General features: G+C 41.5%; 1 protein-coding gene across 1 annotated transcript in view; it reads left to right on the top strand.

Annotated features, from left to right (window-relative positions):
- The window catches only part of atm (ATM serine/threonine kinase), a 119029-nt gene that overhangs the window by 1694 nt on the left and 101627 nt on the right, over nucleotides 1–15708 (top strand). The window contains exons 2-11 of the mRNA XM_061919303.1: nucleotides 4880–4973; nucleotides 5997–6115; nucleotides 7800–7945; nucleotides 8032–8196; nucleotides 11191–11356; nucleotides 11685–11923; nucleotides 12010–12179; nucleotides 12267–12436; nucleotides 15037–15408; nucleotides 15506–15697. Of these exons, the coding sequence (XP_061775287.1) occupies nucleotides 4902–4973; nucleotides 5997–6115; nucleotides 7800–7945; nucleotides 8032–8196; nucleotides 11191–11356; nucleotides 11685–11923; nucleotides 12010–12179; nucleotides 12267–12436; nucleotides 15037–15408; nucleotides 15506–15697 (1811 nt within the window). The 5' untranslated portion in view covers nucleotides 4880–4901. The remainder of the gene's footprint in view (nucleotides 1–4879; nucleotides 4974–5996; nucleotides 6116–7799; nucleotides 7946–8031; nucleotides 8197–11190; nucleotides 11357–11684; nucleotides 11924–12009; nucleotides 12180–12266; nucleotides 12437–15036; nucleotides 15409–15505; nucleotides 15698–15708) is intronic.

Genomic DNA, 15708 nt, shown 5'->3' with positions numbered 1-15708 from the left:
CTCAATCAATCAATCAACATGTTATAAGTAGACGCAGCATCGGCTGCTGTGATGCGAGAAATTGAGTCGCCATCTTGAAGTGGTGATGAGGAGCCGGCGAGCAGCCTAAACTGACAGTTGACAGGTAGAAAACAAAGATGCTAAACTGACAGTTGACAGGTAGAAAACAAAGATGCTAAACTGACAGTTGACAGGTAGAAAACAAATATGCTAAACTGACAGTTGACAGGTAGAAAACAAAGATGCTAAACTGACAGTTGACAGGTAGAAAACAAAGATGCTAAACTGACAGGTAGAAAACAAACATGCTAAACTGACAGTTGACAGGTAGAAAACAAAGATGCTAAACTGACAGTTGACAGGTAGAAAACAAACATGCTAAACTGACAGTTGACAGGTAGAAAACATAATGCTAAACTGACAGTTGACAGGTAGAAAACAAAGATGCTAAACCGACAGTTTACTGGTAGAAAACAAAGATGCTAAACTGACAGTTAGAAAACAAAGATGCTAAACTGACAGTTGACAGGTATAAAACAAAGATGCTAAACTGACAGTTGACAGGTATAAAACAAAGATGCTAAACTGACAGTTGACAGGTAGGAAACAAAGATGCTAAACTGACAGTTGACAGGTAGAAAACAAAGATGCTAAACTGACAGTTTACTGGTAGAAAACAAAGATGCTAAACTGACAGTTAGAAAACAAAGATGCTAAACTGACAGTTGACAGGTAGAAAACAAAGATGCTAAACTGACAGGTGACAGGTAGAAAACAAAGATGCTAAACTGACAGTAGACAGGTAGAAAACAAAGATGCTAAACTGACAGTTGACAGGTAGAAAACAAAGATGCTAAACTGACAGTTGACAGGTAGAAAACAAATATGCTAAACTGACAGTTGACAGGTAGAAAACAAAGATGCTAAACTGACAGGTAGAAAACAAACATGCTAAACTGACAGTTGACAGGTAGAAAACAAACATGCTAAACTGACAGTTGACAGGTAGAAAACAAACATGCTAAACTGACAGTTTACTGGTAGAAAACAAAGATGCTAAACTGACAGTTAGAAAACAAAGATGCTAAACTGACAGTTGACAGGTAGAAAACAAAGATGCTAAACTGACAGTTGACAGGTAGAAAACAAAGATGCTAAACTGACAGTTGACAGGTAGAAAACAAATATGCTAAACTGACAGTTGACAGGTAGAAAACAAAGATGCTAAACTGACAGTTGACAGGTAGAAAACAAAGATGCTAAACTGACAGGTAGAAAACAAACATGCTAAACTGACAGTTGACAGGTAGAAAACAAAGATGCTAAACTGACAGTTGACAGGTAGAAAACAAACATGCTAAACTGACAGTTGACAGGTAGAAAACATAATGCTAAACTGACAGTTGACAGGTAGAAAACAAAGATGCTAAACCGACAGTTTACTGGTAGAAAACAAAGATGCTAAACTGACAGTTAGAAAACAAAGATGCTAAACTGACAGTTGACAGGTATAAAACAAAGATGCTAAACTGACAGTTGACAGGTATAAAACAAAGATGCTAAACTGACAGTTGACAGGTAGGAAACAAAGATGCTAAACTGACAGTTGACAGGTAGAAAACAAAGATGCTAAACTGACAGTTTACTGGTAGAAAACAAAGATGCTAAACTGACAGTTAGAAAACAAAGATGCTAAACTGACAGTTGATAGGTAGAAAACAAAGATGCTAAACTGACAGTTGACAGGTAGAAAACAAAGATGCTAAACTGACAGTAGACAGGTAGAAAACAAAGATGCTAAACTGACAGTTGACAGGTAGAAAACAAAGATGCTAAACTGACAGTTGACAGGTAGAAAACAAATATGCTAAACTGACAGTTGACAGGTAGAAAACAAAGATGCTAAACTGACAGTTGACAGGTAGAAAACAAAGATGCTAAACTGACAGGTAGAAAACAAACATGCTAAACTGACAGTTGACAGGTAGAAAACAAAGATGCTAAACTGACAGTTGACAGGTAGAAAACAAACATGCTAAACTGACAGTTGACAGGTAGAAAACATAATGCTAAACTGACAGTTGACAGGTAGAAAACAAAGATGCTAAACCGACAGTTTACTGGTAGAAAACAAAGATTCTAAACTGACAGTTAGAAAACAAAGATGCTAAACTGACAGTTGACAGGTAGAAAACAAAGATGCTAAACTGACAGTTGACAGGTAGAAAACAAAGATGCTAAACTGATAGTTGACAGGTAGAAAACAAAGATGCTAAACTGACAGTTGACAGGTAGAAAACAAAGATGCTAAACTGACAGTTTACTGGTAGAAAACAAAGATGCTAAACCGACAGTTAGAAAACAAAGATGCTAAACTGACAGTTGACGGGTAGAAAACAAAGATGCTAAACTGACAGTTGACAGGTAGAAAACAAAGATGCTAAACTGACAGTTGACAGGTAGAAAACAAAGATGCTAAACTGACAGTTAGAAAACAAAGATGCTAAACTGACAGTTGACAGGTAGAAAACAAAGATGCTAAACTGACAGTTGACAGGTAGAAAACAAAGATGCTAAACTGACAGTTGACAGGTAGAAATCAAAGATGCTAAACTGACAGTTGACAGGTAGAAAACAAAGATGCTAAACTGACAGTTGACAGGTAGAAAACAAAGATGCTAAACTGACAGTTGACAGGTAGAAAACAAAGATGCTAAACTGACAGTTGACAGGTAGAAAACAAAGATGCTAAAGTGACAGTTGACAGGTAGAAAACAAAGATGCTAAAGTGACAGTTGACAGGTAGAAAACAAAGATGCTAAACTGACAGTCGACAGGTAGAAATCCAAGATGCTAAACTGACAGTTAGAAAACAAAGATGCTAAACTGACAGTTGACAGGTAGAAAACAAAGATGCTAAACTGACAGTTGACAGGTAGAAAACAAAGATGCTAAACTGACAGTTGACAGGTAGAAAACAAAGATGCTAAACTGACAGTTGACAGGTAGAAAAAACAAAGATGGTGTTCAGCTTTTTTTCCTGCTCAAATGAGCGGACTGTTGAAAATAGTAATCGGGGGATTACTTTTCACAAGTAAGATTTAACATTAACGTACTATTGGTTGTATTTTGTGAAAAGAATATTAGCACATAGTTGAGTTGCGTTTGAGTTGAGTTTGAGTTTATTTCGAAGATGCAAGCATACAACATGATACATCACAGTTTCTCTTTTCAACATGTTCGGAAAGGAGTAGGACGAAGCATCCATCCATCCATCCATTTTCTACCGCTTGTCCCTTTTTGGGGTCGCTGTTGTAGCCTATCTCAGCTGCATTCGGGGGGAAGGTGGTGTACACCCTGGACAAGTTGTCACCTCATCGCAGGGCCAACACAGATAGACAGACAACATTCACACACTAGGGACCATTTATTGTTGCCAATCAACCTATCCCCAGGTGCATGTCTTTGGAGGAGGGAGGGGCCTTTCCTCAGGTGCATGTCTTTGGAGGTGGGAGGGGCCTATCCTCAGGTGCATGTCTTTGGAGGTGGGAGGGGCCTATCCCCAGGTGCATGTCTTTGGAGGTGGGAGGGGCCTATCCCCAGGTGCATGTCTTTGGAGGTGGGAGGAAGCCGGAGTACCCGGAGGGAACCCACGCAGTCACGGGGAGAACATGCAAACTCCACACATAAAGATCCCCAGCCCGGGATTGAACCCAGGACTACTCAGGACTTTTGTATTGTGAGGCAGATGCACTAACCACAGTACCACCGTGCTGCCCAAGGACGAAGCAGAGCTCATTAAAACCTACCCATTTTCTTTTACATAATAGTTGCTTAAACTTCACTTCTTGTTCTCGATTTATTCACAATATACATATATACACAGTTGAGAAGGAGCAAAGATCTTCAATATTAGTATGTGAAAATAACAAATCTTCTGGGGGAGGATGACCGCCCCCTACAGGGGTTTGGTTTACAAACTTTCAACCCCACCTAAAACTACATTCACCATTATGATGCATTCTCATTTTAGGCAAATTATAAGACGATACTTTAACAGTATAATTCTAACCAGGAATAAGTCTTCAAGTAACAATATTCAAATACTTACATTGTTGGGTAAGACACAATTTGGGTTTATTCTGAATCCAGCGGAACAGATTGGTGGTTTTAGCTGATATAAATATGATATGTTTACGTATTTGGCAGATGCTTTCATCCAAAGCGACATACATAAAAATTAATATAAAAAAATGACTGTAAACATGATCATTTAAGGGAAGAATGTAGTAGAAAATATCAATACAAAGTGTCAAGACAGAATAAACTCTTTGCTGCTGCAGCAACAAAGATACAGTCCATAAAATATATAGATATCTAATGTGTTCATACTTTGTTTATGTAGGATATACACAAGTATATATAACCTAATCATATTTTTTCTTAAATTTAAAAATAGCTGACCGTTTTTTTTCCCACTTCTCTGGGATTATGTTCTCAGTTTTGATCTGGGACGTCTGGTCACTTATACCATATAATAATATTCTATTATTAAGCAAACTATAAATAATAAAATATGTGTCCTTTATCAAAGCTACGCGTATGACCAAAAAACATGTGAAAATCAGTTGTATTCAGTGAGGTGAGATTAATTAAATGTGCTGACAGTTCATCGCTTCTGCCAAATGAATTGCACTGAGTGGAGTGGATCACCACTCCAAGATGGCGGCCCCGCGTCTCGTCAGCGCCAGTAAGCAGTAGCGCTCCATGCTGCGTCACCTTAGAACATGTATATGGTTGCCTATATGTGCATTATATCTGCAGGTGACATAAACAAATAACCCAATTCGTCATCCAAATATACTGTACATGTTTACAGGATCGTCCACCTTGGAGGCACCATGAGTCTGGCTCTTCATGATCTGTTGGTGTGCTGCAGGGGTCTGGAGAATGACAAAGTTACAGAGAGAAAGGTAAACAGACGTGCTCATCATCATACTGCATTCATTGTATGGCAACTTATGATCTATTGACAACACAAAATATCCCCCAGAAATATTTCAAAGTTTAACTTTTGCTGTGAAATAATTGGAGCCTTCAAAAGGTCAATAATTCATAACAACATTGACTTTGATTCAGTATTATTTTGAGCAGTTGTCAGTTGAATCCCACTAAAATTCTTGGGGATCCAAAAGGGTCCCACTGATCAAAGTGTGAACAATAAGTCATAATTTTTTTGTACACTTTCAACACTTAAGTCTCTAACTTCAGAACTTTTTGTAAATTTTATGTTTTTAATGTATGTTTTTTTTGTTTGTTTTATGCTGTTTTTGTCAAATAAAACTTTTTTAAATGCCAAACACACAAAATATGCAATATTTTCCCCCAAAAAATATTCAAAAGTGGAACTTTTGCTGTGAAATAATCGCAGCTTTCCATAGGTCAATAATTTATAACAACATAGATTTTGATTACATTATTATTTTTTCCGGATTTGTGCTTTGCCCATTCTCCTGCAATGGGCAAAGCACAGTTAACGCCATGTTTTATCTTGCTGCATCATATATGGTAAATGGTAAATGGGTTGTACTTGTATAGCGCTTTTCTACCCCTTTTTAAGGAGCCCAAAGCGCTTAGACAGTATTTCCACATTCGCCCATTCACACACACATTCACACACTGACGGTGGGAGCTGCCATGCAAGGCGCTCACCAGGACCCATCAGGAGCAAGGGTGAAGCGTCTTGCCCAAGGACACAACGGACGTGACTAGGATGGTAGAAGGTGGGGATTGAACCAGTAACCCTCAGATTGCTGGCACAGCCACTCTACCAACTTTGTCACGCCGTCCCCATATAAGTATGATTAAAAAGTAAATCAATCCCAACGAAAAGCTAAAATAAACTACACTGTCTACAATGAAAATATGAAGTTAGACATTCACTTCGTGTATTGAGTGAGATTTTCTGATGTGTTGATTGTGTGTGATGCCTGCAGAGAGAAGCCGAGCGCTTCAGACAACTCATACGCAGTCCAGAGGTGGTGCAAGAGCTCGATCGCACCTCAGGACCTAAAACGAAAGGCTCCAAGCAACTCACATGGGACGCCGTTTTCAGGTGTTCTATCATATTCTGTTTTCTTCTCACTCTTTAAAGGGGAACTGCTCTTTTTTAACTTTGTCTCTCATTCACAGTCCTTATGGAAGACAACAACGCATGGTTTTCTTGTTTTTTATGCATTCTAACTCGTAAATAAATGTTAGCAAGAGTCAGCTAACAATGGAGCTTAAAAAAACATCCAAACACCTCATTAACGTTTCATATATACACTGTAAGTATATATGTAATGTAGTAACATTAACAATAACATATAATATTCACATATTTTCATCGTTTTAAGGATTATATACACTCTAAGTATATATGTAATGTAGTAACATTCATAATATGTAATATTTACATATTTTCATAATTTTAAGTATTATATACATGATGTAAGTATATATGTATTGCAGTAACATTCATAACAACATGTAATATTTACATATTTTCATCATTTTAAGTATTGTATACACTAAGTATATATGCAATGTAGTAACATTCATAATAGCATCTAATATTAACATATTTTCATCGTTTTAGGTATTATATGCATGTTGTAAGTATATATGTAATGTAGTAACATTCATAATAACATGTAACATTTACATATGTTGTATACACACTAAGTATATAGGTAATGCAGTAACATGCATAATAACATGTAATATTACCATATTTTCATCGTTTTAAGTATTATATGCATGCTGCAAGTATTTATGTAATGTAGTAGCAGTCATAATAACATGTAGAATTTACATATTTTCAGAATTTTAAGTATTATATACACACTAAGTATTTATGTAATGTGGTAACATTCATAACATGTAATATTTATGTGTTTTGCTAATTTGAATCACACGGCAGCGTATTAATTTCCCAAACGCATCACAGCATTCACTTTTCCCTTCAACAACCAGAAACTTCTGTTTTTGAGTCTGAATATAAGGAGGAGGAACTACACGTTTTAGAATCCGTGTGCTAAACAGATGCAGCTTTAGTCAAATACTAAACATCATGTATCAGTATTGCTAAGTGCTAAAAAAGATATACAAACATAATAAAGCAATCACTTACTGTACAATGTCTGCTCTCACTGGGATAAAGACTGATGGGATGTTTATATCTTCCCCTTTACATCAACGACTCATCATAATCCTCACGAAGTGTTAAATAAAAGGTGTCTTTTTGTGTCTCTCACCATCTCCGGGTCTAAGTTGGAAGTCAAAGTTGACCAACTTGTGGGTTTATGTCCACAACCTTCTACTATCCAGGTGAGAGACATGATTTATCAGCTAGAATGAACTTTCACCAACTCTGAGGCAACGCAGCAGCTCAGTATGTTAACTTTGCAGCATATGCTAGCTAGCTTCCTGTGATCACGGCGCCACTAAACATAGATCGTAGGTCTTAGCGCTTATAATAACAATATTGCTAATAGTTGGTCAACATTCAGCTCAGGAGATGAAAATAGAGTATTATTGTTGGCGGTTTTTAGATGTTTTTTTAGAGGGCTTATGAGCGCAATAATGTCCTCCCATGAGCTGCATTGTTAGACACCTCGTGCTTGCTATATTTGACTATTTAGAATGCATAAAAAATATATATAAACATGTGTTCTTGTCTTAGATAAGGATTGTGAATGCAAAGTTCCCCTTTACCTCTGACATGGACTAATCTGCACTAATGCATCCTCTGTAAGGTTCCTACAGCGCTACGTGCAGCGGGAGACGGAGAGCATGAAAACAAGTAAATCCAACGTCACAGCGACCACTTTGGCCCTTCGTCAGAAGAAGATGGCCGAAATTAGCAGTTTGATCAGATTCTTCATACGCTGTGCGAACAAACGTAAGCACTCGTGAGGGCTGGGAGCTTCCTCCGTATTGCGCAACAGGCGGACATGTTGTTTACAATGGTGCCGGTGTTGTCCGCAGGCGGCCCTCGGCTGAAATGCGGCGAGCTGCTGAGGCATGTGATTGACACACTGGAGAACTCCTACACCTGTGCAGCTTATGGCAAAGACTACAGCAGCCTCCTCCTCAAAGAAGTCCTGTCAGTGCGCAAGTACTGGTGTGACATCACTCCTCAGCAGTGGCACAGTCAGTAGCAGCCTGGATCACACCTTTCTCTTAGTCCTGCTTAAAAGTCTACATACACCTCATGTCACGGCTGTCTTGACTTTCCAATCATTTCTACAACTCTTATTGTTTTGTGATTGGAGAACATACTTATTGCTCACAAAAAATATTCATGAAGTTTGCTTCTTTAATGAATTTATTATGGCTCTACTGAAAATGTGAGGGTCAAAAGTCCCAAGAGCTAGCTTCTGTAGCCGAGGATCGGACCGCCAAGTGCCCTGCCTTCGGCTGTCGCCCAGAAAAGGGTGGAGTGCCATCTCCGGGTTGGGGAGGAGACCCTGCCCCAAGTGGAGGAGTTCAAGTACCTAGGAGTCTTGTTCACGAGTGAGGGAAGAGTGGATGGTGAGATCGACAGGCGGATCGGTGCGGTGTCTTCAGTAATGCGGATGTTGTACCGATCCGTTGTGGTGAAGAAGGAGCTGAGCCGGAAGGCAAAGCTCTCAATTTACCGGTCGATCTACGTTCCCATCTTCACCTATGGTCATGAGCTTTGGGTCATGACCGAAAGGATAAGATCACGGGTACAAGCGGCCCAAATGAGTTTCCAGGTCTCTCCCTTAGAGATAGGGTGAGAAGCTCTGCCATCCGGGAGGAACTCAAAGTAAAGCCGCTGCTCCTCCACATGGAGAGGAGCAAGATGAGGTGGTTCGGGCATCTGGTCAGGATGCCACCCGAACGCCTCCCTAGGGAGGTGTTTAGGGCACGTCCAACCGGTAGGAGGCCACGGGGAAGACCCAGGACACGTTGGGAAGACTATGTCTCCCGGCTGGCCTGGGAACGCCTCGGGATCCCCCGGGAAGAGCTAGACGAAGTGGCTGGGGAGAGGGAAGTCTGGGTTTCCCTGCTTAGGCTGTTGCCCCCGCGACCCGACCTCGGATAAGCGGAAGATGATGGATGGATGGATGGATGAAAATGTGAGGTTCAAAAGTATACATACAGCAATGTTAATATTTACTTACATGTCCCTTGGCAAGTGTACCTGCAATAAGGTGCTTTTGGTAGCCATCCACAAGCTTCTGCTTACATTTTTTAACACAAAATTGCTGCAGTTCAGCTAAATGTTTTGCTTTTCTGACATGGACTTGTTTCTTCAGCATTGTCCACACATTTAATTTAAAATTAAAGTACCAATGATTGTCACACACACACTAGGTGTGGTGACATTTGTCCTCTGCATTCGACCCATCCCGTTGTTCACCCCCTGGGAGGTGAGGGGAGCAGTGGGCAGCAGCGCCCGGGAATCATTTTTGGTGATTTAACCCCCAATTCCAACCCTTGATGCAAAGCAGGGAGGTAAAGGGTCTCATTTTTATAGTCTTTGGTTTGACTCAGCCTGGGTTTGAACTCACAACATACCAATCTCAGGGCGGACACTCACCCAGGGGTGTCAAACTCATTTTAGATGGGGGGCCACATGGAGAAAAATCTACTCCCGAATGGGACAGACTAGTAAAATCCCGGCTCGATAACTTAAAAATAAAGACAACTTCAGATTGTTTTCTTTGTTTAAAAATACAACATGCACATTCAAATCATAATGTTAGGTTTTTTTTGCACTTACATGTTGCGGTTAATAGTATTCGATCTTTATTTGCTGTTATTTATACTTTCTGAATAAATTATGTGATAATGTTTATCAGTCAACTCATTTGTGGTAATTTTCAATCTATCAAGATTAAAAAATGATATCAAAATCAAATTACAGGATGTTATTTATGTAGTTTGATCATTTTCCTTGACTGGTGTACTAACATCATGTGGTTTATTTGTTTGTACATATGTAGCATCATCTACAAAGATACAAATAATTGCTATTGCGACATCTAGTGGACACTTTCAGAATAGCAGTTTCTTTCATTCCAAAAATTCTAACATTTGAGCTCAATTTTAAACTTGGCATACTCATCCTCCGGGCCGGATGAAACCTGTCCGTGGGCCTGATCCGGCCCGCGGGCCGTACGTTCGAAATCCCTGCTCTAACCACAAAGCCACTGAGTTGTAGTAGTATAAGTCAGTACTTTAAGAAGACCATTCTAAAACCTTCATTCTAGCCTGATTTAGCCATTCCTTTACCACTTTTGAGGTGTGTTTGGGGTCATTGTCCTGTTGGAACCCCCCGACTGCACCCAAGACCCAACCTCCCAACCTGATGATTTTTGCTTGTCCTGAAGAATTTGGAGTTAATCCTCATTTTCCTGGTCCTATTTACCTTCTGTAAAGCAGCAGTTCTATTGGCAGCAAAACAGGCCCAGAGCATAATACTACCACCACCATGCTTGACGGTAGGATTTGTTCCTGAAATTAAAGGCCTCACCTTGGGGCGGTTTAGCTCGGTTGGTAGAGCGGCCGTGCCAGCAACTTGAGGGTTGCAGGTTCGATTCCCGCTTCTGCCAACCTAGTCACTGCCGTTGTGTCCTTGGGCAAGACACTTTACCCACCTGCTCCCAGTGCCACCCACACTGGTTTGAATGTAACTTAGATATTGGGTTTCACTATGTAAAGCGCTTTGAGTCACTAGAGAAAAAGCGCTATATAAATATAATTCACTTCACTTCACCTTTTCTCCTCCAAACATATTGTGAAGTATTGCTGGGTATTGTTGCCAAACCGCTCCATTTTTGTTTCATCTGACCACAGAACTTTCCTCCAGAAGGTCTTATCTTTGTCCATGTGATGTCAGATGAAACAAGTTTATCTGAAATTAAATAATACATAAATTCATAAAAGCACCAAACTTCATGATTTTTTTTTGTGACCACAAAGTATGTGCTCCAATCACTACAAAAAAATAAGAGATGTAGAAAGTATTGGAAACTCAAGACATCCATGACATGATGTTCTTTACAAGTGTATGTAAACTTTTGACCACAACTGTTTTTAACTCATGAGTTAAAACCACTAAAGAGATGAATGTTGGTACCGAGCATTTCAACCCTTTATTTCTGTCTTTTGCAGGTCTTTTGAACGTGTACTGTGGCTTGTTCCACTCCTCGTCCAAACCCATTAACCGGGTTCTGGTGAGCCGGGTGATCCACACAGTGGTGCGGGGTTGTTGTGTACAGACTGATGGATTCACCAGCACCATGTTCAGCTTCTTCTCCAAGGCATTGCTCAATTCCAGGTGAAGGACTTCAATATCTTTATTGCACGGATCACACTTCCTCAAATCAGTCTATTTTATCGCGATAGTCCAGAACCATGTTTCTCCGACATTAAATAAACCCTATGGAGGTTCATTTGTGTCTTTACCGCAAAAGCTTTTTATTGAGACCAGTTCAGACCAGTACCAGTGATTCCCACCCACCCAGTGTCCTAAGCTCTGTACCAGGATAACATGGTCAAGTGTGTCAAAGGCAGTTCTCAGGCGCAGCACAGCAAGGACTAAGACTTTGCCCGTGTCCGTCTTTCCATGGTCTGTAAATGTTTTTTATTCCTTCAATCATCATCAGGCAGGAGAAACACTTGACGGTCTTAGAGCACCTCGTCTCAGCACTCAACACCTTCTCGAGAGCCGTGGCAAAGAACTGTCGGACCAGGGTGTGTCGCCTGGGGGAGGAACTTCTGCCTTCAATACTGCATGTGTGGACCGACATGAGGCCCAGTACTGCTCTGAAAGAGGAGATTGTCCAATTCTTCACCCTGCAGATTGGCATCCACCATCCCGAAGGAGCCAAGACCCAGGAAACAGGTCCTTAGATGACAGGCGTTCTGACAGTTTGCCGTAGTACAAGTGTGTCAATATTGTGATAGGAGTGAACAATCGTCTTTTTGCAGGCGCTCATGCTGAGGACTGGAGCAGGTGGCGGAGTTTGTTGTACAGCCTTCATGAGGAATTAGTTGGAGAAATCAGTCAGATTGGCAGTCGAGGGAAGTACGTGACTGGGACCAGACACATTGGAGTCAAAGAAAATATCATCAAGCTCACAGCGGATATTTGTCACCAGGTAATAAGATCATGTCAACTGATGAAAGCAAACGAAAGGTGTCGTCATAGTTTACAAGTTCCAACAGTTATTTCTTGTTGTCAACAGCTTTTCAGTATGGACCGAGACCTTCAGATAACAGAAGCCTCCCCCAGGTCTTCCCAGACAGTTAGTTCCATCTGTGGAACACCGAGCAAGCGACGACGGATTGAACTGAGCTGGGACCTCCTCTTCGGCAACCTGCAGCATCAGCGTAGCGACTTTGATATCATACCATGGTATGGACAAAGTACAGTGCCTGGTTTAAAGTACAAAAAGGAAATCTTTTGGAATGTCCGCGGAAAGCTAACGTTTATCAAGTATTTTATTTGCGATCCCAGAGAAGACATTTTTACGCTGCTACAGAAAGAAAGAAAAAGAGAGAGAGACAAAGACACTTTCAGTACTTCTATTGCTTTTAAGAATGCGAGAGGAGAGGTTGGGCAAAGTGTGCCGTACTTGGAGGGGAAGAAAGAACGAGCAAAACACATTTAATCTGATTGTCATATTAGCAAAACCAGAAGTGTTTTGATGAAAAATGCAGGCATGTGAAATGCTGGCGTAAATCCGTGTTTTTAAACATTCATTTTTGCGACAAAACATTACGTCCGTGTTTTTTTTAATGAAATATCAATAAAAATACGAGCCGAACAAAATGTGTTGAACGCTCTCCTCAGTCACAGGTGCTGGCTGTTCCTCTTGCACTAAGTTGCAGGACAAGCTAATAGGATTAGCAGCAAAGTGGACAGCCATCAACATTGTGACTACAGACGCATGCGACAAGAAGTAAGGTAGCTAAAAGGTCAGCTAACCAACAGGCTTGTTTCAGTGTTCCAAAATAAATAGAAGAAAAAAGTTAAGACCACGGTTGAGAGCACCGAAACAAGCTCGCTAGTTTGTTAACCATCCAGCTAGCTTGCTTGTTGTCTCCGAGCCACAACGTTGACAGCTGTCCACGTTGCTGATAATCATTGGATAATTACAATCTCAACACTGTTAGTTCCCAACCAGTTGCAGTTGTAGAGTATTTAATATGAGCCCGCGAGAAGGGATACTTTTGACAGGACGTATTTTAAACGGAGGACAGGACACCCGAGGGGGGCGTGACTCATGGATAGACGTACCAAATGAGAAATGTTTTCTGAGTTCTTTGCATGCATGTTATATCATTATTATTTCACATTGCATGTTCAATGACAGCAATGTTAATAAATGATTCACTAATGAACCAATAGTATGTTACATTTAACTAGTGTCAAAAAGACAGCCAAAAGAAGTTGGTAGATGAGAATGAGTCTAAAGGTCAAATATAGTACTGTAAAGGTAGTCTTTATTTTCTTTCGGGGTTTGCGTGGCATTTTTGTTTTGTTTTTTTCCTCTCAATTTTCCTCTTTTTTTGTTTTGCTCAAAAGGTGCTTGAACATGGGAAGGGGGAAGTAAAGGAGTATGGACAGCATCAACAAAAGAAACCCATTTGAAGAGTAGCCTTTGACCCAAAGACAAAGGCAACATAAATGAGGGATTTTCCAAAAACTCAACAGTCTTTGTCTAAAACAGGGGTCTCAAACTCAATTTACCTGGGGGCCACTGGATGCAGAAACTGGGTGAGGCTGGGCCGCAAGAAAAGATTAAAAAAAAAAAATCTAACATGCACTTTTTAACGAATTCACCTTCTTTGAATGCTTTCCCGCCCTAGCAACATACTTGCCAACACTCGCATTCTTTCCGGGACACATCCGAATATCATTGCCCCTCCCGATAATCACCCGGGGCAATTATTCTCCCAGTTTTCACACAGACAACAATATTAAGAGCGTGCTGTGGTTGTACTGTCTTTAGCGTCCTCAACAACCTGCCGTCTTGTCCGCTTTTCCACCATACAGATAGTGTGCAGGTCCAGTCACATATTGTATGAGGCTTCAGCTGACATACAAAAGTAACTGCAAGACATACTTGATATACAGCTATACAGGTCACACTGAGGGTGGCCGTATAAACAACTTTATCACTGTTACAAATATGTGCCACGCTGTGAATCCACACCAAACAAGATCGACAAATACATTTTGGGAGAACATCCGCACCGTAACACAACATAAACACAACAGAACAAATACCCAGAATCCAATGCAGGGGTGTATATTGTAGCCCGGAAGAGTTTGGGCTGCATGGGATTCTGGGTATTTGTTATGTTGTGTTATGGTGTGGATGTTCTCCCAAAATGTGTTTGTCAATCTTGTTGGTGTGGGTTCACAGTGTGGCACATATTTGTGTCAAAGTTGTTTATACGGCCACCCTCAGTGTGACCTGTATGGCTGTAGATCAACTATGTCTTCCAGTCGCTTACTGCATCCTCTGAAGTCTTATACAACATGCGGCAGAGTTGACACCCCGTTGTTGCAGTTTGTAGAGGACAGTAAAGGCAGTGCCTCTCACCCTGTTTGGGTGAGATCATGGGAGAATGATTACCCCTGGAGGGGCACTGGAAATCGGGAGTCTAACGGGAGTCTACTGGAAAAATCGAGGGTGTACAAGTATGACGCTGTAAAGCGCCATTCATATAAAACTCGCGGGCCGCACCAATATAAAATTTTCACATCAAGGTGCGGGCCGCAAAATAACGGCTCCCCGGCCGCAATTGGCCCGCGGGCCGCGTGTTTGAGACCCCTGGTCTAAAAGGAAGGTGTGGGAGTTAGGGACCTCTCCAGCATACTCCAAGAATGCATAAGGGCCATGAAAGTGTCTTGCCTTTGACAAAACCCAGGCACAGGCACTTAGACTGAAATTGTGGTTTAGACAAGCGTTTACTAAAATGTTAATTTCTACTTCTACTGGTCAGGCTGCAGATCACGGCAACGCTGGTCTCCAAGTACCCCTCAGTGGTGCCCAGCCGGGAGACGGTGCCCCTGCTGTCGGCGTTGTACCAGCTTCTAGCGGAGCAGCGCAGAGGAGAAAGGGGACCGTATGTGCTGCGCTGTTTACGTGAGGTGGCCCGATGTCAGGCCCGTTCGCAAGATAAGCTCCGAATCCACAAGCCAGAACTGGACCGACTCTGGAGTCGGGTGTGGCCTCTGGCACTGCGGGGGGTCAGCTCGCCACAGTTGGAAGTGCTCAGTCTGGACCTGCTGGTCTGCATTGTCAAAGGCGGACTGGTCAATGTAGACCGAGAGTTCTGGAAGCTCTTCTCCGGAGCAGTATGTAAACCATCCCAGTGAGTCTCCGGTCTTTGTCCTGCTATAACACGATAACATCTGCTCAGGGTCACCATGGACGACTCTTGACCGACCCTGCGTGTGTTTTTTATCTAGGAGCGCTGTGATTTGTCTGGCCCAGGCCCTGCTGAAATGTCCTGTCCCCAAGAGTCCAAGTTGGGACCATATGAGTGTCCCTGAGGGATCGAGCTCGCCGAACCTGAAGGAAACTCTCATCGACTGGTTGCTGACGACGGATCAGAGCGACGAGGTGGAGGATTGCTCCAGGCCTCATCCCATCATCTGCAGGTGGCCTGAGT

The sequence above is a fragment of the Nerophis ophidion genome, linkage group LG13 (assembly GCF_033978795.1).
Source record: "Nerophis ophidion isolate RoL-2023_Sa linkage group LG13, RoL_Noph_v1.0, whole genome shotgun sequence".
In the NCBI taxonomy this organism is placed as follows: Eukaryota; Metazoa; Chordata; class Actinopteri; order Syngnathiformes; family Syngnathidae; genus Nerophis; species Nerophis ophidion.
This window is presented reverse-complemented; position numbering and strand designations above follow the sequence as displayed.